Below are 22,374 nucleotides of genomic sequence, written 5' to 3' on the forward strand. Positions count from 1 at the left end.
AAGAAGAATAAACGACGGAATCAAGAACCGACAACGAAACGAATAAAACGAATTCTGAAGCTATAAACATTGGAGATAACCAGTTTATTGAACGCGAAAAGGAATGTAAAAACCCATGTTGGAGACAATTTTATCACAGAATTTTCGATTATGGTGAATTATGGCGTGTGGGGACGGCGTGAGGGAAGAAGAAGATTCTGAAAAAAATGGAGCAATATAAATGGGGCTAGTTAGTTTGAGAAGGAAAATAAGGTGAAGTTATATTTTTTAACTTGACCTACTTATTTTTTCAGTCGCTATAGAAAACGTTCACTATTTACGATTTATTTTGAACCTTCAAAAGACAGTTACGGGAGCAAAAAATTCTGAGACTGCGTATTGGCAGCATATTTGACGCGCAAAATATCTCGTAGCGAAAACTACAGTAATTCTTTAAATGGATACTGTAGCGCTTGTGTCGATTTACGAGCTCTGTCTTCGAAATAATTTATTTATTAATAGATTCTTTTTGTTAGCGAAAAATGAGAAAATAAGACGAAGTAAAATGGAATATTGCTGTCACTAATCGTGAAATAATTCATCTCTAAAATCGAGTCCGTAAATCGACACAAGCGCTACAGTAGTCATTTAAATAATTTTTTCAATTACTGTAGTATTCGCTACGAGATATTTACGCGTCAAATTTGATATGCATTTTCAGAATTTTGTGTTCCCGTAATATAAAAATTGGCAACATTATATTTTTTACATCTGCAGAAAATGCCGAAAATTCAATTTTCCCCCATCCTTGATTATTGAACAAATCCGGAGAAAAATCCCAAGAATAAGCCTTTATTTTCTGAAAACGCCTAGAAATTGGATTTTCAGAAAATTGACGTCAAGGAAAAGGAGACTATGGAAAACGTGTGCGGTAAATGTGAATTTCGGCTTTTTGGTGATCACGACTTTGAGAGGAGCCCAGAAAGTGTAACTCAATTTGGATTTTGCTACCACAACGGCTCACAGAGCAGTCGATTTGAATGAAAATTCACACCAGCACCAGAGCTCGAATTTCACGCAACCAAAAAAAAAGTATAAGACGCGAGAAAAAGTCGACGGGGTCGCAGATGCGCCCATCGTGCATGGTGCACAGCGACGAAGAAGCCGTAATGGTCGAAGAGATGGAGAGAAAAGAAACGGGCGAGAGAGAGGGAGAGAGAGAGAGTGACGAGATGGAAGACAGAGGCGCGAGAAAAAGAAAGTTTAAAGGCCCATGCATGGTGAATGTGCCGTCGTCGTGCCTTCCCGAGATATATCCCAAATTCTTTAGAATACCAGTAGTCAGATGATATTCCCTCGAGAAGACGACCATCGGATTTCGAAGAAAAAGAGGACGACGATGAAAGAAAGTCGCATTCGCCTATTTTTCTTCTTTGCTTTTTTGTTTTCTGTGCTCTTTTTCTGCTTCTTAGTTCTTCTCATCCCGATTGGCACCATTTTGATGGACAAAAAGGAAGGAAGTCGCGCGGGGGCGATGTGGATTCCGAGACTCGAGATGAAAGCCTCGAAAGAAGAAGCTAATCGAGTTTTTGTGACAGTCTGTGTTCGCACAAATTCCCAAAAAAAAACAACGCTCAAGGGACCACAAATCTAGTATTGATTTTGTTTTATCAAAATTTATTCTAACTTAATATCATCTAGAACAAAAACGTCTAAAACGTTACGGAACTAATGAGAATATCTTGTTTTTGGTCATTTGTATATAAATAAACAAATGACTCTTTTCTCTCCGCCAAAAAGGATTAGATTCACCGAATAATTGAAGTGACGGAAGACGCAAAAAAGGAGAGAGAAATGAGAAAATCGAGCTACTTACAACTAATGATACTCTCTTTTTGTTGAATATATTAGTGAGTAGTTTGTATTCCGGAGGATACATGTCTAATTTTATCAAATTTGAGTATTAATTTGAACAAGGAATTTCACAGAAGGCACGATGGGATTCTGTCCAGGGTGTGCGGCAAATTTCAAAATTTGTCGGGCTCGGCAAATTCGACGCGCAAAATATCTCACAGCGAAAACTACAGTAATTCTTTAAAGGACTACTGTAGCGGTTGTGTCGATTTACGGGCTCAGTACTTTGCACGACTTTTAAAAAAGAATTCAAGGTGTAACTGTCAACGTTCAGACTGTCTTAAATTGAAAGAAAATAATATAAAAACACAAAATTCTAAGATTGCGTAATGCGCAACATATTTGACGCGCAAAATACCTCGTGGCGAAAACTACAGTAGCTCTCTAAATGAAACTACTTTAGCGCTTGTGTCGATTTAATGACTCGATTTTCGAAATGAATTAAAATCATTTATTTATTGATAGATTATTTTTTTAAAGTGAAAATAATACGAAGGAAAATGGAATATCGCTGCCACTATTCGAAAGAAAGTTAATTTCGAAAATCGAGCCCGTAAATCGACACAAGCGCTACAGTAGTCATTTAAAGAATTACTGTAGTTTTCGCCACTAGATATTTGCGCGTCAAATTTGATGCACGATACGCATTCTCAAAATTTTGTGTTTTTGTAATATTTGATATTTTGGAATTCAGTTTTAAAGGTTCCAAAACACTAAAAGAGTTGTATATTTTTGATATACTCATAGAATTTTTGTTAACTTTTCCAGCGCTAATTTTAGGAAAATTCAAAGGATAAAAATTGACCTACTTTTATACCAAATTGTGATCTTTACATCACCGCCTCTGTCGGAGCATGTCTCTTTCGAAATGTTCAGCAGTCATACTTCCAGCGAGACGCTCACAATTGTCGTTGAATACTGAATAGGCACTCATCTCGCCGCGTCGCCGTCTTCCAGTGTTCCAATATGTGAAAAGAATGAGTGATAGAATGAAGAAGACCGCTCCGAATTGGACCCTTCAAAATTGAATTTTTCATTCATTAAATAAATGAGAAAGATTGGGACATGTATTGGGACATGTCAAGCATCCCAAAATTAGTACTCTCCGGAAAAAGACAATGCTTTTGCAGAGGCCCACACTCTCTCTCTCTCTTTTCATTGCTCTTTCTCTTTCGAGTGGTTCACTCGGCAAACACATGTCATGTCGGTGTCTCTCGGTCATCATGTCCATGAACGGGATAATTGTAGTTATAAATGCTCACCATGCAGCCAGAGCTTGACCAACTACGTATACAACCACGGCGATTCGTGTAGAGACCACAGACTGCTCTTCTGAAAATATAGAGAGCTCAGGATAGGAAAGAAGAAAACGGGAGAAAGTTTTTTGATGCATGTGTGCGCCTTTAAGGAGTACTGTAATTTTGAACTATTTTTTTCTGTGGAATTTTCATCGATTTTTTATATTATATATTTAAAAACTAATATAAACAGTAAAAAATCTTGAGAAAAAGTATGAAAAAACAATGAAAATTCCACAGCCACAAGATTTTGATATTACAGTACTCTTTAAAGGCGCACTCTTTCGCATTTAGTTAGCAAAAATTTGTCGTGTCAAGACCGGGTACCGTATTTTCGGATAAAAATTGGAAATTTTTGCGTCCGTGTAATATTTTTTTTCATGTTTTTTGCATCGACTGGAAACAATTTTTATTTTATTTGTTTCATTTTAATTTGATTTATTGAAACTGTTTTCAGGCATTTCGAGCAAAAAATCTGTTTTAAAATTAATTTCAAAAATTAAAAAAAAACGTTTTTCATCGAAATAAAGTTTTAAAACATAATTTCAATAGGGTTTTAAATGCAAAATGGTTTTTTTTTTACTTTGAGAAAAGTTTTCTAATAATTTTAAAGTTTTTTTCCAAATATCTCAACTTTTCGATTCTTTTCCAAAAAAAAAAGCTCACCATAATCCTCTGGCACCGGCTCAGCCTTTGTCAAAAAGTTCCATTCCCGTCCATTCGGCGATTCTTTCTTTATCACATTTTCCACGTCTTTTTGTGTAGTTTGCTCGACTTCTTGCCTTTCTTTTAACTTTATTTTCTCTTTCTCTTTTCGAAATTCTTGAAGGTTTCGGAGCACATCACTCATTTTTATGGATCTTCTAAAGAGGAGGGGAGCTATTTAAAATTTGAAACTAAAAATTGGGAAGTCGTTTGAAATAATATTAATGGATTTACGAACCATCAAAAAACAAACTGAAAAGTTCAAAAATAAAAATTAAAACTTATTTATAAAATTTTTCGACTATTTAGATTTTTCGTTTAATTTTCAAAATCACAGAAATGAGATCAAATATGGTTTTTTTTTGGAGATCAGTGATGAGATGGATTGGAAACCGTGAGTTGATGTTTTTGACGATCAATTTTCTTGAGATTGACGTGGTTAAAATGTTGGCGTAGCTGAAAATATTCACAAATTTTGAAAAAAAAAAATAATTTTTAGAATTTAAACTTACAATTTCTAATGAATTTTCCGGTAGAGTTCCGTTCACGAGTCCAATGAGTTTTTCTAATTTCTGGTGCTCCACAATTTTTGGGAATAAAAGATGCGGAATTAACATATCCAGTTCTAATATTCTTAGTTCTTGAAGGCCATCCAAAAGTTTTGTGAAATTTTGTACAGTATTACAAGATCCATTATTATGAAAATGTAGATTCCGGAGAGTTGTAGAACATCGGGAAATTAATAGATCAATGGAAGATGGAGTCAGCTTGCAGTCATTTAGATAAAGTGTTCGAACTGTTGACGGAATGAATGCAAGAATTTGATCGATTGGACAGATCTCTTCTTTCTGAGGGCAGCTTCTGAAAAATTGTTTTTTTAAATTAAAAAGTGGAGTAGAGACAGTGGTTTTTTTCCATAAATTACAGTAACCAGTCTCAGTATACCGAATATAAGATGCTTAAAAATGTATAAAATTATTCTAAATTTTGTATTATTTTTTTTTTTCAATTTTGCAAACGACTCTACTCTTTTTTTTTCGAAAATTGAACATACGATATGAGAAGCTCTTTGACAGAGTACATTATCGGCAGAACCGTTTCGAGTTGAATAAAGCCGTCTTCGTGAAGATTCGTCATATGAATAACTTCTGCTTTTTTGAATATCGACGGGCAAGCATCAGCTAGATCCTTGACAGTATTATCCTCTTCGTCTCGAAATTGAATATTCAAAGTTGGAATCATTTTTCTTGTCGGTGAAAGATTATATGGTCCATTTGTGATGAATACTTGTAAAACTCGTGATCTATCCGACATGAATTGAGTCAAAGCAATAATAAGATTTCGCGGCATTTGTGGATCAGGAAAAACCAGCTGACACGTTTCCAGTTGAACTTCATGCAATGCCATCTCGACCATAATTTCTTCAATGAACCACGAGTTTTTAGATAGGCTCGGATTGACGTGGCAGCAGAAATGTTTCAAATTTGGATTTATTAGTCGTTTCATTCGTTCAATTTCCGTACACCATTGTCGATCGAGATGAAGTTCCAATGATTCGATTCGATCCAAAACGGCGGCGTCGCCTGATTCCTCATCCAATTCAAACGAAAAGTTTCGTGCATTTCTCACAATGATTCTGTTTAATTTGGGAAACTTTTCTATATTGTCCAGAATTTGTACAGTAAATCGACGGCATCTAATTTCAAACTCCACTATCCGATTGAGAAGTCGCTTGCTGACTCCGTTGAAGAAAACATCTTAAATTTAATAATAAATTCCTGAAAATTATCGTTTTTGCAGTAATTACCTGGATTTTGAATAGTATCCTTGTAATTATAGCCTACTATTTCGCTACGTTCATCTTCAGGAACATCTGAACAGTTTCGAACTGAAAGACGGGACGAGAAATTACGAGGTCGCATGAGAAGAGTGAGAATTGATGGCCACTGAAATAAAACATAATTATAATACAGGTTTAAAATAATTATAAGCAATCTCACATTAGGATCTTCTTCCAATCGAATCGCAAAATTTCCAGAAATCGGAGTTTTCAAGCACAATTCTCTCAATCTTCGACTCGAAAGCTCCAGTGAATTTCGATCTTTGAACCTCTCAACAAATTCGATAATCTTCATCATTAGCATGTCATTCCAGTATAGTAACGTCTTCGTTTCCTCACCATTTGGCATCAAAAACTGCAAAAATATATGTGATATGAGCGGAACAAGAACACAAATCTATGCGCAACAGCTTGAACAAACATTCGGTTGACCGAATCGAATCGATAAAGGTGCGGGGAGACTAGCGGAGCGTGGTGGTGGTCACTAATGGATTCTCGTGAAAAGATTTATAATTGATATTCAATAAATAAATCAACAATTAGCTTAATTTTAACTATTTTCAAATGAAACGGAACGCCGTCCAGATGCGTGTCAGCAAGTGCGCGCGTGCGTAAATCGATAAATTTGCTTTGACATTTTCGAGTTGCACACTCACAGCGCGCGGCTCTTTTCTTCCATTTTCTCATGCTTTTTTCTTGTTTTTCTCAATCCCTGCTTCAGCCGTTATTCATGTTTTATGTCTTGTTGTGTCTAGAATAAAACATTTATTAATAATTTTTTGTTTCAGTTATAAATGGCTGAGAAAAATCACCAACAACAAGAACGACTACCTGGCAACCCGTTTTTCCCATCAAGAAGCAACGCTGGCTCTTCATTTGACATGCCCGTAAGCTTTCTAATAATAATAATGGGAAAAAGGAATAAAAATATTTAATAATATGCAGGAAACACCACATCTCATCGATTCGCTCACTTCTCAAATCGACGAATTCACAATTCAAAGCATAATTGATACTCAGAGACAGAGGTAATATACTGGAGAATTTAGAATTTATTGATTTTTCTTTTTTTTTCAGCTTGAAACGCTTCGAAAAGACAAATGAAATGCTCATGAATTGCGCTCAACTCGGCGATCGAAGAATTGAAAAAGCAAAAAGGGATTCTGTGGGACACAAAGAGACAATTCTGCAGATGAAAACTGATTTGGAATTTATTTTCAAAAAAATTCGCATGTTCAAAACAGTTTTGTCGTCAAAGTATCCAGAAGTTTATGCTGAAGGTGCAGATATTTTAATTTGAATACTTTTAAAAAGTTCATCAAATTTCAGTGTCAGCCGAGCTAACGCCAAAACGAAGCGAGGAAGACGAATGAAATACAATTTATTCGTAATTGAAAAACAAGAAGAAAAAAAATAACAGATCATTTGGAACAAATACAAGTCACAGAAATTCAATAAAGATCTCAAATTTTTGATTAAAGTGAAGTCGAAATAAGTTATAAAATTTTTTGTTTTTAATTTAATTAGTAACTTCACTATGGGGACTTTTTGACACAAGAGAAACAATAGAAATTTGAATAGAGAAAATATTAATGTGGAGGTGGTTACTGTCGGAATAAAAATTTAGAGTTAAAATATCAATATTACACGATTATGATCTACGGTGACGTTTCGAGTCACGACAGTCATCATCAGAATCGGAAGAAGCTGATCTATCATCTGAGGAAGAATGACGGCGTTTTCTTTTTTCCTTTTTACTTTCCTTGCTCTTCTTCCTTTTTCTATCCTCTTCCTCATCAGAATCACTACTATCATCAGAATCATCTCGTCGCCTTCTCTTCTCTTTCCGTTCCTTCTTTCTCTCCTTTTTCTCGAGTTTCTTCGCCTTCTTCTTTTCTTTTTTCGCCTTCTTTTTCAGCTTTTTCTCCTTTTTCCGCTGCTTTTCCAAAGCAATGAGCGGAGTCTCGTCGTCACTTGATTCAGATGATGTCGAACTGACCTCGTACGCTTTTGTCGATACATTTGGACGTACTTCAATGTGATTTCGACACTGGAAGTATAGATGACCCGGATATCCACATCTTTTGCATGCTCCCGTGACTGCGGGGGCAGATATTGCGGCACCTGATATATCTGAAATTAAACAAATTATGTGATTTTAATTTCCTATGAACTACCGTACCTACAAAGGCGTTCGGGTCGTATCTTGATGGGAACGCTGACTGTGCTAGGGAAGCAAGTGAAGGTTTTTTACCTGAAAGTAGATTTTGAGTTTTTTTTTTGAAAAATTTATAAATACTTTTTTTCCAAAAAACCAAGTTTCTTTTTTGGAGTCGTTTTCAAAAAAGTTTTTTTTCGCTTTTTTCGTCCCCTAAATTGTTTTTTGTTCGGAAACATTTTTTTTGCGAATAAATCCATAGTAATTTAATTTTTGAAAATTTAAGATTACTTACCTGACTCATCATCTTTTGATAATGGGCTATCTGTGTCAGTTGTGGTAGTTACAGTTGTACTGGTAGATCCGAATTTTCGCACAAACGGCATCGGAGTCAGGTTAGCGTTCGCCATCTGTAATTGTAGTGAATATTAGGGAGTACTAAAAATAAGCAAAAAATAACGTGAAGAGGTGGTAAAAGACGCTGGTTTTATGCGCGTTTTAGAGGGGAAGAACTGTTCTCAAGGGAAGATGGGTTTTATAGAAAAATTATCGATTTTTCGGCGCTTTTTAATCAGAGAACATAGAAGAATTGGAAAACATGCTGAAAAGATTTAAAAATAAGATTTTTTTCAACAAAAAAAAAGAGAACTATCAAGAAAAGTGAAAAGCAGCAATGGAAGAAGTGAGAAAGAAATATGAAAAGTTTCGAAATTAATACGATTTTTTCCACTAGAGCACATTAGCACGGTGTTGTTTGAAATTTTGAATAAAATATTTTTAATTAGAAAAAAGGTATTATCTGATGCAAATTTATGCAAACTTCTCGAAAATGTTCGAAAAGCACTCCTGGTTTATAACCCTGCAAGTTTTCAAATTTCTGGATTATTAAATCGTCAATAATATCTCATATTTTGTGTATTTTCGTCGAGTTTTTTCGAGGATAATCTATTAATTTACTACTCAAAACCACAGAAAACGAGAATTCGTAGATTTACAACAGTAAATAATGCGAATTTTATTTGGAATACTATAAAAATATTGAACAAATTAGCGATTTCAAAATTAACTGACAAAAGAATTCGCGAAAATCGTTTCACAAAGAACTATATATTTTTTTGAAAAACAAAAATTCACTGTTTTCCTCGGGGAGTACACGAGCTCCGTAAATCGACACGCTTCCAATTCACTCTTTCCTTTCATTCATTATATTGTGTTCCAATAAATTAATTTGACGAATGATGATCGAAGTTAGCTTGACAAATGACTCCAAGAGCTCCACCCCCATCTGTTATATGTCCGCAAATCAATACAAAACCTCTCCCACCGCTTTCTCTTTTCTTTCTCCCGCGCTGGGTCTGGGCACAAGATGCTCTCGACAAACTCTTCTCAAGCACACTGCCCGGCTTCTCGCTCATGATACGTTCTCTCGTCGCGTCGTTTCGAAATTCACTTTACTTTCTCCACGATTAGTGGGTCGTTACAGAGCACGCCATCTTTTTCCAAAAGTAAATCTGTCCAAAATGCAGGTGAGTCCTATTATATTTGAAGAAATAATCTAGTTTTCTCTTATTTATGAGTTATAAATAAATCTTTAATATTCATTATAAAAAAATACGATCTATTTTCCTCGCGGTGAGACCTATATGAATGAATTCGTGTACCTTCAAGTGAGAAGTTTAGGAGATTAAAAATTGCGATATATTACGCAACCGCCAGAAATTATACGAACTGTGCAGCATATTTGGCACAATGAATATCTCGTTGCGACGTCTACAGTAACTTTGTAAATACTACCGTAACCACAGTGTTAATTTTGTTGGTTATATAATATTTGAAAATTACCTTCTCAAAAAAGAGGCATTGTTCAACTAGGAAAAAAAGTTTCCGATTTTCAGATCGAGAAACCATACGACTATGCTGCTCTTATGATCCGTGTCTCCGCCGGATTTGTTATTTTCATATCGTTATCATTGATACTTTTGGTAGTTGGAAATCTCATCTACACAAGTTTTACAGAACGAGTCAATTTGAATTCCAAAGTGAGAAATTTCATTTTCCCAAAAAACCTAACTAGTTTTAATTTTCAGAGATCCCGATAATCTCAATACTTATGCCAACCAAAAAAAAACCGCACTCTTTCCATAATCTTGCCACGTCATTAAATCGTTCCCAATTGTGTTACCTATAACTTATTGATTTGTGGTGAATAAAAAACAAGTATCTCTCTGATAAAACAACCGATCCAATGCGCAGATAAAAAGGTGAAGGTCTCTCATCTGCGTCTCTCAGGCTTCGGACTGCGCGGCAACAAAACCTGAAGAGGAGATGTGGCGGTAGCCACCGAGAACGGAATAAACTAGATGAGTGGAAGGAGACACTTGCAAGACGGTCGTTGCTTCCTTCTTTTCCTTCCACGTGTAGTGCTTTTGAATTCAAAAGTTTTGATTTTTCTTTTCTTGTAACTTATTCCGCCTATTTACAACAATTAAGTAACCATTTCAGTGACTAAACCGAACCAGCACAAAAATGCTGAAATCAATTATTGCCTCAGCATTATTTGCCATCTGTTGGGCAGCAAATGACCGTTCATGGACCACTGATGAAGGTGTCAAGATTGAAATTATCAAGAAAATTGGAGACTCAAAATGCAAAATCAAATCCGAGTCTGGAGATCAATTGGAGCAATTTTACAAGCTTTCCGACAAGGAAGGTAAGGTGATTGGAAGCAACTTTGGCCAAAAGCCGTACACTTTCACTCTTGGAAAAGGCGAGGTGATTCATGGAATGGAAATTGCAATGGAGGGAATGTGTGTCGGCGAACAGCGAAAAGTGATCATTCCACCAGAGCAAGGATTCGACGAAGATGGAGATGAAGTAGAAGGAGTAAGTTGATTTATATTTTTTAAAATCTATTTTTAAATTGCAAAACAAATAAAATGGTAATTTGTACTATTCTAGAAAGGAGAAACTCTATACTACTTCGTCGAGCTGAAATCAATCTTCCGTCCAAAACCCGGAGCCAAGTGGATCACTGATGAAGGAGTTCACATTCACATTACTCACGAGGTAGAGGGATGCACCGAAAAGGCTCAAGCCGGAGATACACTTCATCAACAGTACACACTAAATCTCGAGGATGGATCTTTCATCGATTCGAGCTGGAGCCGCAATCGTCCATTTATCTTCAAAATGGGCTCCGGACAAGTTATCAAGGGAATGGACATTGCCATGGAAGGAATGTGTCAGGGAGAGAAGAGAAAAGTTGTTATTCCACCAGAGCTCGCTTATGGAGAAAATGGAAGACCTCCAGCAATTCCAGGAAACTCGTACCTTCACTTCGATCTCTCACTTGAGAAACTTGTCAGACCAGGAAAAGAGGAACTCTAGATTAACTGAAAATCCCAACTTTCATGAATTTCTAACTTATTTTTAATAGAACAATAAATTTGTATTAAAATGAATAAAAGAAAAAGTACACAATTGTGATCCACTGAACACAAGAAATGAATATAAAATATCTAAAAAGAATAAGTAATTTTAAAACAGTTCATTACGAAAAAAGGAATTGTATAAAAAGCAAAAACTATACATCAGGTATTTATAAAATTAAAACACACTACTTATAAAATAGTACTAGATGAGATCTTTGCGATCGATTAGAGGAATTGAACAAGGTGAGTCCTGAAAGAGCATTTTAGCCGTAAAATGAACGTGGGTTTCCTCGTCCTTGATTCGGAGGCCCAGCGTATCCAAATGGTGGCTGAGACGGTGGGAACATTCGAGATTGTTGTGGAGGTTGCGGCGGGGAAAAATCACGTGGTTGTGGTGGATAGAAGCCGTTTCCAGGAGCATTATTAAAGAACGGAGATTGTTGAGGTGGCATAGGACGCGGAGGCATCGGACGTGGTCCACTCATCGCAAAATTGTCCTGTATAGGAACTTTTCCGAATGGAGTATCTTGAGCTCGATGCCATGGTAGGTCGGAGAAGCTGCTAAAATTGAAATTGGATATTAAAACTGAATAACTTATGGTTTGGAATTCATCTGATGGGTATTTTGCCCTAAATGACAGAGAACATTCTCACTGCATCGAATATAAATAACTGTTAAAAAATTTGTACATTTTTAATGATTTCTCCAATTTTGAAAAAAATAAGAAGGGATGAATTATTTCTGAATTACATGAGTGGCATAATTTTCGACATTTTTGCGTTTTTCGGCCATACTGATTGGTTTTTCTTCATTTTTTAAATTTTATAATATAAATTTTATAAAAACATAATTTATCAATTTTTAGACATTTTTCCGCACAAAAGTGTTTCAAATATAAATTATCGAATTTCAGGCTAATTTTAAAGTTTCAGCGAATTTATTTCGAATTTTCACGTTTTCTTTACGGAAAAATGTTTGACAACTGACAAATAAAGTTTCATATTATAAAAAATCAGTATCGCCTGAAAACGCGAAAATGACGTCACTCATTTGCGAAGAGAATTCAAAAAAATGGTTCAGCACTTTAAATTTTTTACAAAATTGATAAAATCATTTTTAAAAATTTAGAAAAGTTGAATCTTTTAAAGTATTGCTCGATTTTTTATTTTTTTTTCTGCGATATTTCTGAACTTTAGAATATTTTTAGAATTTTAAAGACTTTTCAAATTATGAAATAAATTGGTTTTTGTAATTAAAAAACGTACTTATTTGAACGTGAACCACTTGGCCCAGACGGAGAATCGCTCCAAGGCCTGTCCATACCCAAATCCATTTGGAAACCTCGATTCTGATTCGATTGTATTCCATATTGTTGCTGAGGTTGTTGACGCCATGGCGACTGATTTGATGGAGGTGGTGATGGTTGTCGGGATCTTTGCCAGGGAGGAGCTTGTGAATTACCAGTACGATTGACGGGTCTCATATTTGGTTTCTTATTTGGAGAGCCATTGAACTTATTCTGCTTCTGAGCTGGAGTATTTGGCTTATTCGGATTTTGAGCCGGCGATGCTTTGACAGTGGGAGTCGTTGATTCTGCTGGCTTTATCTTTTTCATCATCTCTTCTTTTTCTTTTTCCTTCACACTGTCATCTAGTTTTTCCATTCCCAATCCTGGTATTTCACCGGACTCGTCACTTTTCTGAGACAATCCGAGAGCTGGAGCAAATTCGGCTTGTGGAGGTTTTTCACTAAGTTTCGGAATCTTTTTCAAATTAGTGAACCTGCCGACACTTGTACTGGCGGGGCCTGGGGTAGACGATGACGAAGGTGTAGAAGCGGCAGACACCATTTTGTTTGGCGGAACAGAATTTGACGTTTTTGCTTTTTTGGGTGGAGTCGCAGTAACACCGGACGGAGCAGGATTTGGCTCTGAAATAAATAAATAAATAATTTTCCAGTTAATAAATCTGAAAAAAACTTACTTTTCTGTACCTCTGCGGCTTCCTCTACGACGCGTTTTCTTGTACTCATTACTCGGTTCATCTCTTCCAAATAAGATTTCGAGTACGACGGAGTGCTTCCACCGCCACTAAAATTATCAGCTTGAACTTTAGAAAGAGCTTCAAATAGAGAATTAGAAGCAGCTGCTGAAGTGGATTTTGCCAGTTTTTCCCACGGATTCGGTTGAGAAGAAGGTGCAACCTTCGGCCTCTCTGATTCAGCATTCGGCGGTTTCAATGGAACTCCAAAAGCAGAAACCGATTTTGGAATGGAAGGCGCCGGAGCATTCAATTTTTCTTTCGGAATCCATGATTCAAAACCGGACGCGATTTGTGGCGGCGCCTTCTTTTCAACAATTTGTTGTATCAACGGCTTGGCGACAGCTTTCGGTGCAGGATTTAGTGTAGCTTGAGGAGATGAATGAGGTGGAGTGTCAACTATCTCCCCATCTTCCGGAGGAGAAACCCTTTCAGGATCATTCGGTGTACACGCCACGCTTCTCGGTGTTGTTATACTTTTAGGCGTTGCAGCGATTTCAGCGATTTTGTCCAGCAGCTCTTTATCCTTTTCTGAAAATTAAATATTTTGAAATTTAAATAATTAGAAAAATAATAACCTTTCAAAGTATGAGTCAATTTTATGACATCTTTCTTGTAGCGTTCCGCATATGCTTTCCAAGAATCACGTTCGTATTTTATCGAATCACAATCTTTACCCAATTTCTGTGCAGCAGACTCGAATAACGCGGCTCTCTCCACCGCATCATTCCTTTCCTGATTTGCCCGTGCACATTTTTCAGTCATTTCAGCCACTTCCATCGTCATTTTTTTGCGTATCTTCTCGACAGTTTTGCAGCGAGTACACGTCTCGTTATCCGCCAGAAAAAGTCGATCATTCAAGTTCTTCACAGCAGTTTCCGCCTGTTCGATGGCTTTATTTTGTTCTTTTTTGCATACATCTCTTGCTCGCAGATAGAATTCAGCTCGATCCTTCTCATATGTTAGTTCTTGTTGGAGGAACTCAACTTTTGCCAGCAGAGCGCTGTACTCCAATTTCTGATCTTCTGCGTTTTTTTGCATCTGTTGCTTATAAGCTTCATATGTCCTTGTCTGGCTTTTTATTACTGCTACAACCTCGGCTTCATGAGCTTTGAATTCTTCTTTTCTCTCAACCAAATCAGCACGAATATTTCGGAAACTGTCGGAAAATTCGAGTCGAGTAGACCTTCCGAAGTCTTTCAACGTTTTCACTGCCAACAGACTTTTCTCCTCGTTCTCTTCATATTTTAAAATTCGCTTCTCCTGCTCGCTAATCGTTCTAATCATAAGTAGAAACTTTTTCTTCAAAACCATTGGCATATCATTTAACCGAGCAGCAACCGGCTCTCCAAGGGCATCTCTGACAGTTGTATTGAAGCATTCCTTGAGATATGTTGATTTCAATAAGAGATCCGTATCGGTTTGGCAGCAAGTTTCCGCAGTTTTGGACACATGTGACGTTATAGGAGAACTTTTGAAAAATTCAGAAGTATGTGTTGGCTTTGTTGATACACTCGAAATCGTCGCAGCTCTTGGTGAGATTTTTATGGGTCGACCTCTCTTTTTGTCGATTGGTGTGACAGTTGGCGTATTTCTTAATTTAGTTTCTCTCGGACCTGAAAATAAAATATTTGGCAACAATATTCGAAAACTCGTACTTACGAGCATTTTCTTGGTCCTTTTTACTGATTTTCTCGGAACTCGTGGACTGAACTTGAGAGACTTTGGCTTTGCTCTTCTTCCGAGTTCCCCAATTGTTTTTCTTTGATTTTCCACCAAACGCATTTTTGGGTTTCTTTTTTGGGATGGTGGTTTTTTGTTCAGGTGTTTCCTCATCACCATCATCCTCATCGATGCCTTCATCATCTTCTTTAGCAATTTCTTCGTCCTTCTCATCCGAATTCCCATTAGTCGACGTGTCAGAATTGGAAACTCCCGAACCTTTTTCAGGTACTTGACATACACTATTTGAGCGTGAAGCGGATCTGGCTCTTTTCTGAGAACGAAGGAATTCAAGTCTTTCACTATTGGACAATATTCTTCCATCTGAAATTGTAATTTTAAATTTTCTATAAAAGTATCGTGTCTCTACCTTCATTCACAAACGAAAATACTCCTCTGACTTTCTTGGAGGACATTCCAAAAAAAGTTTTGCAATTACTGCAATAGCTTTTGAAGATATCCTCTGTTTTGCCGCCACTCGCTGGCTGAAATTTTTCCAATTTGTTTTAGCTTATCCTGTACAACCAACCTGGCGCTGCTTGAAAAACGATAGCGTAGCCAATACTGAACACGTATCGCATTTTACAGGATCAGTGGGCTTTAGTACTGACAACGAAGAAGTAGTCGAATCATTCGAGCTTTCATCAATTGGCGAATCATTATTCTCCGATGATGTTCCCTCGATTGGCTGAACAAGATTATAATGAAATTGAACGCAACAAAATAAAAAATTACGTCAATCTGATCAGTCGGATGCGCAGAAGGCAAGTATACGCTATGGTCCTCTGCTTCAGTTGTTGCGCCGTTCATTACCTGCCACTTATTTGTTTAAAAAAACAGGTAAAATAGACGCAAATTGAAACAAGATTTAACTTTCAGAATTATATAAAACACAAAAACAGTTAAAACATAAGAAAAGCCAGCAGAAGCAGTGTAAATTCCGCACAGAAAAATTAATCGACAAACCAGTGGGCGGAGCGTGAAGCAGGAGTCGCAACCCCCGCGCACTTTTTATGCAATGCTGCCGCACGAATTCCTCTCTCAGTTTTTGTTCCCTTTTTCTTCATTTTTAATCAATTTCTTCTGATTTTTTTTGTATATAACTTTATTTTATTTTGTATAAAACATTAAATATTAATTAAAAATAATTTAAGATGAGCAACGTTGACAAAAAAGCTAAACCTCGTGGAGAATACGAGCCCGAATGGGCTGGTGAACCGGAGGAAGAGAAGAAGACGCGGAAAGAGACTGCAAAAATGTTCGGACCACAGAAAGATGCAGAGTGGTGGGATATTAACACTTTCAGCAAGGTATGTTTTTGATATTGTATTCTAAATAAATATATTTCGATTTTTGAAGTTACCTGCTAAATTTACTTAAAACTAATTTTAAAATCTCCAAAACACTAAATATTTTCTGAAAAATTAAATGTTAAGCAATGAAAAAAGTTGGTTCCATGTAATTTTTCTCTTGTAGTATGAACCTGAAGAAAATGAATACATTTTTCAGGAAGACAATCCGAATGGTCTACTCCAAGAGTCATCATTTTCTTCATTATTCCCCAAATATCGCGAAAAGTATATTAAAGAAAGTTGGCCACTCATCGAAAAAGCTCTAGGAGAGCATTTCCTGAAAGCAGATTTGGATCTCCTCGAGGGAACAATGTGTGTCCGAACTACTCGTAAAACTTGGGATCCTTATATAATCATGAAGGCTCGCGAGGTCATCAAGCTTCTATCCCGTAGTGTGCCTTATGAACAAGCGATTCGTGTTCTCGAAGATGAAATCTATTGCGAGATTATCAAAATCTCTTCAATGGTTCGCAATAAAGAACGATTTGTGAAGCGTAGAGCTCGGCTAATTGGAAACGATGGTGCTACCTTGAAAGCTCTCGAATTGCTGACACAGTGCTATGTTTGTGTTCAAGGAGGAACTGTTTGTGCTGTTGGACCGCTTGCTGGACTGAAACAAATCAAGTGAGTTGAAAATATATTCTGACTCTCTTTGAAATCATAAAAAATTTCAGTCAAATCGTCACTGATTGTATGAAAAATATTCACCCAATCTACAATATTAAAACTATGATGATCAAAAGGGAATTATCTAAAAATGATGAATTGAAAGATGCAAACTGGGATGCTTATCTTCCAAACTACCGAAAGAAGGTTCAATCTGCAACTACAACAAAGGAAGCAAAGAAGAAGAAGGCTTACAAGATGAAGCCCAAGAAGGAGTTCACTCCGTTCCCACCGGCTCCAGTTATGAGCAAGATTGACAAGCAGATTGAAAGCGGAGAATATTTTATTCGCGAGAACGAAAGAAAGATGAACAAAAAGAGGTAAGTATTCTTAATTCAAAAATCGTAACGGAATTTAATAAATTTATGAAATTTTCAGAGCGAAATTGGAAGCATCGGCGGTGAAGACTGTGGAAAAACAGAAGCAAAAGTTGAAAGTGTATCAAGCAAAAGAGGAAGCTCCGCGAGAAAAACAGAACAAGAAGCGACCGAACGACGCGCCGATCGATTTGGAAAAGCTGAAAAAGAAGGCAAAGCTCAGTAAAGCCGCCAAGTAAATTTTATGATTTCACTGTTTCGTTTCTTTGTTATCAATGTTGTTGTTTTGTTGGAAATTGAAGTTTAAATTAAACCAAATTTTATTTGTTATTCATTTTATGAGAAACTTAATATTAAAAAAAAAGATTATTTGACTCTTACATAGAGCACGTTTTTAGTGGAATTAGACAAGATCATCATAATCAGTGAGTTTTTAGCCGTGGCGGCAACCAGTTTTTCAAGAATCCGATTCAGTGCCTCCGCGTTGTCAGGAACTTCTCCTTGCTCTGAATCAGTTTCTTCCAATGGTTCTATTTTTTCTTTGTCAATCTCCACGAGGATTACACTGTCATTGAGCATTTCAGAAGCTACACTGTTGACGAATCCATTATAGGAGGGAAAAGAGGAATGAAGTTTTGAGCGGACCCTGAAATAAATTAGGTACTTAAACTTTATTATTTTTAAATATCTTACTTTTTTGATATGGGAGGACAGTCGAGAATAGCAGTATCGAAAGCACACATCACAGATTTCATTTTATCCTTTTTCAAATAATTCCCGATTGGAGATGCTTTCTTTTCATGATCCACATCAAGTGTATCCTGCCAATGAAAATCTCCTTGGGCACTTATCCCGATCTTCACACAATGCACACATTTCGAAGGAGTCGATACAAATCTGCATCTGCAATTGGCAACTGTGCAAGCAACAACTGTTGGCTGAGAGCAATCAGTACACGGTTTTGATGTGATTTCAGCAGCCGTGACAATTTTCTTCTCAACTGCTCCATTGTTTTTTGCGTATTCAGAATATTTCCATCCGAAGCTCACGTTCCCGAACATCAATCCTTTTTCGAGTTTCAGCTGAGCGAGGCGCATCGCTGCCCACGCATCTTCATACGAGCAATGACCGAATTCTGATTGAATTTGTGCTCCGAGAAAGAGTTCCGTCAAATTTTTGAGACTATTTCGGAATTCTGTGTTGCTATTCGTATAGTTGAGAACATGACCAACGTCGAGACAAAATGGATGTGTCATTTTCATTGCCTGTAATTGGTTTCAATAAAATAGGAAATAAACTGAAAATTCGAATACCTGTAGATCGTGCTCTAATGAGTGTCCAACAAGAATTGCATCCGGCGGTAACAAGCTCTGAATAGCTTTTTGAACATCTCCAAGAGTCGTCGTTACTCCTTCCATCATATCCGGTGTAATTCCAGACCATCGCGTCACATAATCTGTGATTCGACCTTCTGGTTTCACAAGAGTATCTAGAATCGTATTCTCGAATTCATCCACTATCGATATTCGTGTAAGTTCTCGATTCGCAACGTCTGTTTCACACATCTCACAGTCAACAGAAAACATTGGAGATGAAGCTGATATTTTTTTATATCTGAAATTTTAAATAAAACTTAATCTGCACTGAAAACAAGTAATATCGCTAATTTACCCTTGTTTAGTGGGTACAACACCTTCTTCACCAGGAAATGGGTAGCGTCGTTGAGCCAATTGTTCAGTTGTGAGCACAAAATGCGATTTATCGTGTTTTCCGTCTCTATCATAAGTTTTTTGCATTATGACAGACTTTCTCCGAATCTGTTCCTGAATAGTAAGCCGGACTTGCATAATGCTGTTCCAGAACAATCCACGATCACTGACATCTGAATCCAACTCTATCCATTGCTTTTCAAAGAATTCACTAAGAAAGCTTAGATTCGTTGTCGTCTGTAATGATTTCAGCGATTTAGGTTTTCAATGCAATCCCTTACGAAAAAATCGTCATCCACATTGACACGAACCACTAGGTTCTGAAGGACATTTCTATGATGGGATAGACTGACCCATCTGGGCTTTTGGAGTGATGATCCAAATATGCTGAAGTGAATAAACTGAGCCAGAGCTGGAAAACTATGCGAAAATTGTGGATTTTAAAGTGGATTATTACTTTCGCAGTCTAATCGATGGCCATCACCTAGTCGGGACAGCCTTAACTCTAATTTTGGCTTGGATGGATCATCACTACTTGTACTAGGAGACTTGGTTGGTTTTTCAGAGCTTGTTAATCGACGTCTTTTTGTTGCACCTGAAATTAATTTCTTTTCCTGGAATTTATTTTTTTATTTATTCCCCTTACATTGAAATTCATGTTCTGCTTGTTCTGGTGATTTGAATAGGTTTTCTATCTCTGATTTGAGACTTTTCCTCAGTTCTCGCTTCGCCATCCCTCTCAAAAATCTGAAAAAAACGGTTAGAATTTCAAGAATAAAGAAAATAAAAAAATAAATTTATTTTCGGTGTGTGGCGTCCGTGTATGTGGTTTTTTTTCAAAAGAAATTATTAACATTTTTATTCAATAAATTTAATAACTTATTTTTCATCAGACATTTAAGTGAAATAATGCATTATATATATTTCTGTAACCCGGTTTTATTTTATGGCAATTGGAACGTTTGAGGGAGCCTCGAGATGTACAACGTGAAAGACTTCGTTTATGGAATTCCGGGTACCAACAAGTCGAATATACACAACTGGAAGAGGATCAAATATGAGTTCTTGCCATCCATGACATTCTTCATTGGTGCGGTCGACAATCGTAACCCATTCGTCTTGATTCTTCGATACGGCAACATAATACGAGTAGAATCGATCATCACAATTCCATAACAAAATTCGCATTGAAGATATAATGTAGGGCTGAGCAAGTTGAATCATGATGAGACCACTTCCAATTTGATGACACGTGTATCCAGTATCCCAGTCGTAGGATGAGGAATCCCCGTTGATAAGAGCATTCCGACATCGAGAAACTCCTTCAACAACCCGTGCGTGATTTTCTATCGTTGTGATGTTTCGATGAGGAACTGAGAAAATTGAAATTATATTACATTTCCACAGCAAAATGTGATACCTATGACTTTGTGCACAGGTTCGACAGGCATTGTTTCGGTAGAGAACATGGCTTCGATTCGACTTCCTTCCAGTTTACACGACATTGAATTGTTGACTCGGATCAAAATATGCCTGAAATGCAAATTATGGTGAATAATTTTCGAGTTTCACGGGTTTTCTGTAGAAAATTACTATAGGCGCTGTAGTTTTTTTTCGAAAGTTTTAAATGTTTCGGAAAATGAATAAAAAATAGATCAATTAAACTTCGCCCGTTAGTTCCAAAACCGCCGAAATGTTTTTGAATTTCTACTATTAATGCAATGGATTTTACAATAAAATCAATCACTTACCGCACAACAGAATCTGTGAAGAAGAGTCTTTGTGTTCCTCGACAATCATATTCCGAGTAATCAGCAACTAGATTCCAATGAGCATCAACTCGATTATCCATACTAACGTGAACTTGGTATGTAAATGCTTGAACTTCATTTTTCCAGTTAAAATCCATCATAATTGTATTGATAATGAATGGTTTTCCGAGATCAATTTGAAATACACTAATATTCTCGTCATTAGTGTAGCGACTGCTGAGCTCTCGTGACAATGGCTGTGCGTGTGGATAGTGTGGAATTATATTCGTGTCGAGGCCTATAAAATGGAATAGATTAAACAGAAAATAAATAAAATTCAACTCACTTTTGCATCCTCTGAATGGAATCTCGTGTGGTCTTTGTGTTTGAACTTCTATAGCATCCAGAAGAGTATCAGCTGACACCAACCCAGTTGGTCTTACACAATTAAGAAGTTCGGTTTGTGTTATAAGGGGAAGTCTGACCAATTCCAGCAAAACTTTTGATGCTTCTTTCATTGTTGGATTATTCTGATGCCATGAACGTACCGCATTGAAGATCTTCAATTCTAATGCAAAAAATGAATCTCTCGCAAGAAGCTCCTTCAGACTATCTCCTGATAATCGGTTGAAGCTGGGATCTTCGAGAAGCTGATCTGCATGTTTATCAGAATATTGCATGCAATAATCTATAAGATCAGTGAATTGAAAGAAGTATGCAGCATTGAAAATACTACACAAGTTCTCATTCTTCAAAATTTCCTTGAAATATTCGCTTATTGCTGTCATAAGCTGAATTAAATCATAACGATGTGCCAGACTGAGATATTCTAGCAAAATATCCAGTTCCACTCCGGCAAAATCGATTTTCGATGTGTACATGTACCGAAGAACAGCTCGGAAGGCTACTGAATTCGTTTCCTGAAGAGTCACAAGCTGTTGATGGCTTTCTTGAAAACCTGTATAGAGCATAGCTCGAAAAAAGCTACTTCTCACAGCCAAGATCAAACGATGGGCAGCAAATTCAGTTCCATCGTCGAGAACAAGAGTTACATCGGAGTGGTCTGTTGAAGTGAAAATCTCATCGAAACTTTGTGAAAGCTCATCAAGATGTTGTACAACAGATTTGTTAACTGAAATAATAGCTAATTTTGGTCAATTTTTCTGCTTTTAGAGACTTACCGCTATTCACCGCATTAAAATTATTGGAAATGGCGGCGGATTCTGTTCTCATAGTTTCGACAATTCCTCGTCCATCTTCTTGAATCGGCCGCCCAAAAGCATGGTTATCGCTCATGTACCTGAAAACCCGTCATTATCATTAATTATTGAATTTTAATAAAAAAGTTATTTTAAATTTAATTTTTCGGGATAAAATTAGAAAATTCGGAAAAGTTTTTAACAAGGAGAATGATGGGCGGAGTCATGTTTGGCAATCTGGGCGCACTGTTTTGCAATGGCACCGCGCGCGCTATTTTTTTAAGATTTGAACC

General features: G+C 36.8%; 11 protein-coding genes and 1 non-coding gene across 13 annotated transcripts; 4 read left to right on the forward strand and 8 right to left on the reverse strand.

Annotated features, from left to right (window-relative positions):
* Window positions 1–60: 60 nt before the first annotated feature.
* C13F10.5 (SAYSvFN domain-containing protein) lies at window positions 61–4,140 on the reverse strand. The gene is made up of 4 exons (NM_072428.7): window positions 3,858–4,140; window positions 3,156–3,225; window positions 2,703–2,909; window positions 61–197 (listed from the first exon to the last, which is right to left on the reverse strand). Exons 1-3 carry the CDS (start codon window positions 4,039–4,041, stop codon window positions 2,729–2,731), a joined length of 435 nt encoding a protein of 144 aa, NP_504829.1. The 5' UTR covers window positions 4,042–4,140; the 3' UTR covers window positions 61–197; window positions 2,703–2,728.
* Window positions 4,106–6,091, reverse strand: C13F10.6 (FTH domain-containing protein). The gene is made up of 5 exons (NM_072429.5): window positions 5,897–6,091; window positions 5,704–5,842; window positions 4,951–5,653; window positions 4,409–4,757; window positions 4,106–4,352 (listed from the first exon to the last, which is right to left on the reverse strand). The coding sequence occupies exons 1-5, from the start codon at window positions 6,029–6,031 to the stop codon at window positions 4,266–4,268; spliced, it is 1,413 nt and encodes a 470-aa protein (NP_504830.1). The 5' UTR covers window positions 6,032–6,091; the 3' UTR covers window positions 4,106–4,265.
* C13F10.8 (uncharacterized protein) lies at window positions 6,034–6,075 on the reverse strand (the record flags this gene model as incomplete). The annotated part of the gene is made up of 1 exon (NM_001361762.1): window positions 6,034–6,075. A coding segment is annotated over one exon (42 nt), but the record flags the coding sequence as incomplete, so codon positions are not given.
* Window positions 6,092–6,520: 429 nt separating the features above from the next.
* Window positions 6,521–7,208, forward strand: kxd-1 (KxDL domain-containing protein). The gene is made up of 4 exons (NM_072430.4): window positions 6,521–6,623; window positions 6,682–6,764; window positions 6,814–7,016; window positions 7,066–7,208. Exons 1-4 carry the CDS (start codon window positions 6,531–6,533, stop codon window positions 7,107–7,109), a joined length of 423 nt encoding a protein of 140 aa, NP_504831.1. The 5' UTR covers window positions 6,521–6,530; the 3' UTR covers window positions 7,110–7,208.
* Window positions 7,106–8,304, reverse strand: C13F10.7 (CCHC-type domain-containing protein; the record flags this gene model as incomplete). Its single annotated transcript, NM_072431.8, has 3 exons — window positions 7,106–7,869; window positions 7,919–7,990; window positions 8,190–8,304. The coding sequence occupies 3 exons, from the start codon at window positions 8,302–8,304 to the stop codon at window positions 7,388–7,390; spliced, it is 669 nt and encodes a 222-aa protein (NP_504832.1). The 3' UTR covers window positions 7,106–7,387.
* An 825-nt stretch (window positions 8,305–9,129) lies between these two features.
* On the forward strand, window positions 9,130–10,256 carry C13F10.1 (50S ribosomal protein L6; the record flags this gene model as incomplete). 2 transcript variants are annotated; one of them, NM_001307784.2, is made up of 3 exons in its annotated part: window positions 9,130–9,420; window positions 9,790–9,933; window positions 9,982–10,256. In NM_001307784.2, the coding sequence occupies 3 exons, from the start codon at window positions 9,130–9,132 to the stop codon at window positions 9,991–9,993; spliced, it is 447 nt and encodes a 148-aa protein (NP_001294713.1). The 2 variants fall into 2 exon arrangements, with proteins under 2 accessions (NP_001294713.1, NP_001294714.1); NM_001307785.3 differs by lacking the exons at window positions 9,790–9,933; window positions 9,982–10,256 and having other exon boundaries at window positions 9,130–9,453.
* On the reverse strand, window positions 10,184–10,385 carry C05C8.10. The gene has a single exon (NR_069020.1). It is a non-coding gene; the product is annotated as an Unclassified non-coding RNA C05C8.10 (non-coding RNA).
* On the forward strand, window positions 10,275–11,372 carry fkb-3 (peptidylprolyl isomerase). The gene is made up of 2 exons (NM_001392544.1): window positions 10,275–10,777; window positions 10,853–11,372. The coding sequence occupies exons 1-2, from the start codon at window positions 10,421–10,423 to the stop codon at window positions 11,279–11,281; spliced, it is 786 nt and encodes a 261-aa protein (NP_001379619.1). The 5' UTR covers window positions 10,275–10,420; the 3' UTR covers window positions 11,282–11,372.
* A 55-nt stretch (window positions 11,373–11,427) lies between these two features.
* Window positions 11,428–15,900, reverse strand: gei-6 (GEX Interacting protein). Its single transcript, NM_072435.7, has 8 exons — window positions 15,823–15,900; window positions 15,617–15,775; window positions 15,458–15,572; window positions 15,028–15,411; window positions 13,944–14,981; window positions 13,309–13,896; window positions 12,592–13,255; window positions 11,428–11,886 (listed from the first exon to the last, which is right to left on the reverse strand). The coding sequence occupies exons 1-8, from the start codon at window positions 15,895–15,897 to the stop codon at window positions 11,589–11,591; spliced, it is 3,321 nt and encodes a 1,106-aa protein (NP_504836.1). The 5' UTR covers window positions 15,898–15,900; the 3' UTR covers window positions 11,428–11,588.
* Window positions 15,901–16,241: 341 nt separating this feature from the next.
* Window positions 16,242–17,798, forward strand: krr-1 (KRR1 small subunit processome component; the record flags this gene model as incomplete). The annotated part of the gene is made up of 4 exons (NM_072436.9): window positions 16,242–16,397; window positions 16,597–17,063; window positions 17,114–17,425; window positions 17,484–17,798. 4 exons carry the CDS (start codon window positions 16,242–16,244, stop codon window positions 17,659–17,661), a joined length of 1,113 nt encoding a protein of 370 aa, NP_504837.1. The 3' UTR covers window positions 17,662–17,798.
* C05C8.5 (Exonuclease domain-containing protein) lies at window positions 17,725–19,878 on the reverse strand. The gene is made up of 7 exons (NM_072437.8): window positions 19,778–19,878; window positions 19,589–19,726; window positions 19,413–19,543; window positions 19,094–19,368; window positions 18,736–19,036; window positions 18,116–18,687; window positions 17,725–18,068 (listed from the first exon to the last, which is right to left on the reverse strand). Exons 1-7 carry the CDS (start codon window positions 19,863–19,865, stop codon window positions 17,789–17,791), a joined length of 1,785 nt encoding a protein of 594 aa, NP_504838.1. The 5' UTR covers window positions 19,866–19,878; the 3' UTR covers window positions 17,725–17,788.
* Window positions 19,879–19,973: 95 nt separating this feature from the next.
* Window positions 19,974–22,182, reverse strand: hpo-9 (BTB/POZ domain-containing protein 9). The gene is made up of 5 exons (NM_072438.5): window positions 22,064–22,182; window positions 21,229–22,014; window positions 20,883–21,180; window positions 20,552–20,664; window positions 19,974–20,504 (listed from the first exon to the last, which is right to left on the reverse strand). The coding sequence occupies exons 1-5, from the start codon at window positions 22,176–22,178 to the stop codon at window positions 20,071–20,073; spliced, it is 1,746 nt and encodes a 581-aa protein (NP_504839.1). The 5' UTR covers window positions 22,179–22,182; the 3' UTR covers window positions 19,974–20,070.
* Window positions 22,183–22,374: the final 192 nt, after the last annotated feature.

Source organism: Caenorhabditis elegans, chromosome V, assembly GCF_000002985.6.
Source record: "Caenorhabditis elegans chromosome V".
In the NCBI taxonomy this organism is placed as follows: Eukaryota; Metazoa; Nematoda; class Chromadorea; order Rhabditida; family Rhabditidae; genus Caenorhabditis; species Caenorhabditis elegans.

Excerpts from the sequence above, each read along its gene's own strand:
- C13F10.5 (NM_072428.7), bottom strand. The coding sequence starts at position 4,041 with ATGAGTGATGTGCTCCGAAACCTTCAAGAATTTCGAAAAGAGAAAGAG. Across the intron at positions 3,226-3,857 it reads GCCGGTGCCAGAGGATTATG|AAGAGCAGTCTGTGGTCTCT; the intron begins GTGAGCTTTTTT and ends CTATATTTTCAG. Across the intron at positions 2,910-3,155 it reads GGTCAAGCTCTGGCTGCATG|GGTCCAATTCGGAGCGGTCT; the intron begins GTGAGCATTTAT and ends TCAATTTTGAAG.
- C13F10.6 (NM_072429.5), bottom strand. The coding sequence starts at position 6,031 with ATGAAGATTATCGAATTTGTTGAGAGGTTCAAAGATCGAAATTCACTG. Across the intron at positions 5,843-5,896 it reads GATTGGAAGAAGATCCTAAT|TGGCCATCAATTCTCACTCT; the intron begins GTGAGATTGCTT and ends GTTTTATTTCAG. Across the intron at positions 4,758-4,950 it reads GTCAAAGAGCTTCTCATATC|AAGCTGCCCTCAGAAAGAAG; the intron begins GTATGTTCAATT and ends ACAATTTTTCAG.
- kxd-1 (NM_072430.4), top strand. The coding sequence starts at position 6,531 with ATGGCTGAGAAAAATCACCAACAACAAGAACGACTACCTGGCAACCCG. Across the intron at positions 6,624-6,681 it reads GCTCTTCATTTGACATGCCC|GAAACACCACATCTCATCGA; the intron begins GTAAGCTTTCTA and ends AATAATATGCAG. Across the intron at positions 6,765-6,813 it reads ATTGATACTCAGAGACAGAG|CTTGAAACGCTTCGAAAAGA; the intron begins GTAATATACTGG and ends TTTTTTTTTCAG.
- fkb-3 (NM_001392544.1), top strand. The coding sequence starts at position 10,421 with ATGCTGAAATCAATTATTGCCTCAGCATTATTTGCCATCTGTTGGGCA. Across the intron at positions 10,778-10,852 it reads ATGGAGATGAAGTAGAAGGA|AAAGGAGAAACTCTATACTA; the intron begins GTAAGTTGATTT and ends GTACTATTCTAG.
- gei-6 (NM_072435.7), bottom strand. The coding sequence starts at position 15,897 with ATGAACGGCGCAACAACTGAAGCAGAGGACCATAGCGTATACTTGCCT. Across the intron at positions 15,412-15,457 it reads ATTTTCGTTTGTGAATGAAG|ATGGAAGAATATTGTCCAAT; the intron begins GTAGAGACACGA and ends TTACAATTTCAG. Across the intron at positions 13,256-13,308 it reads AGCCGCAGAGGTACAGAAAA|AGCCAAATCCTGCTCCGTCC; the intron begins GTAAGTTTTTTT and ends TATTTATTTCAG.
- C05C8.5 (NM_072437.8), bottom strand. The coding sequence starts at position 19,865 with ATGGCGAAGCGAGAACTGAGGAAAAGTCTCAAATCAGAGATAGAAAAC. Across the intron at positions 19,369-19,412 it reads ATGTGGATGACGATTTTTTC|ACGACAACGAATCTAAGCTT; the intron begins GTAAGGGATTGC and ends AAATCATTACAG. Across the intron at positions 19,037-19,093 it reads GTTGTACCCACTAAACAAGG|ATATAAAAAAATATCAGCTT; the intron begins GTAAATTAGCGA and ends TTAAAATTTCAG.
- hpo-9 (NM_072438.5), bottom strand. The coding sequence starts at position 22,178 with ATGAGCGATAACCATGCTTTTGGGCGGCCGATTCAAGAAGATGGACGA. Across the intron at positions 21,181-21,228 it reads TCCATTCAGAGGATGCAAAA|GCCTCGACACGAATATAATT; the intron begins GTGAGTTGAATT and ends TCCATTTTATAG. Across the intron at positions 20,665-20,882 it reads TTCACAGATTCTGTTGTGCG|GCATATTTTGATCCGAGTCA; the intron begins GTAAGTGATTGA and ends TTTGCATTTCAG.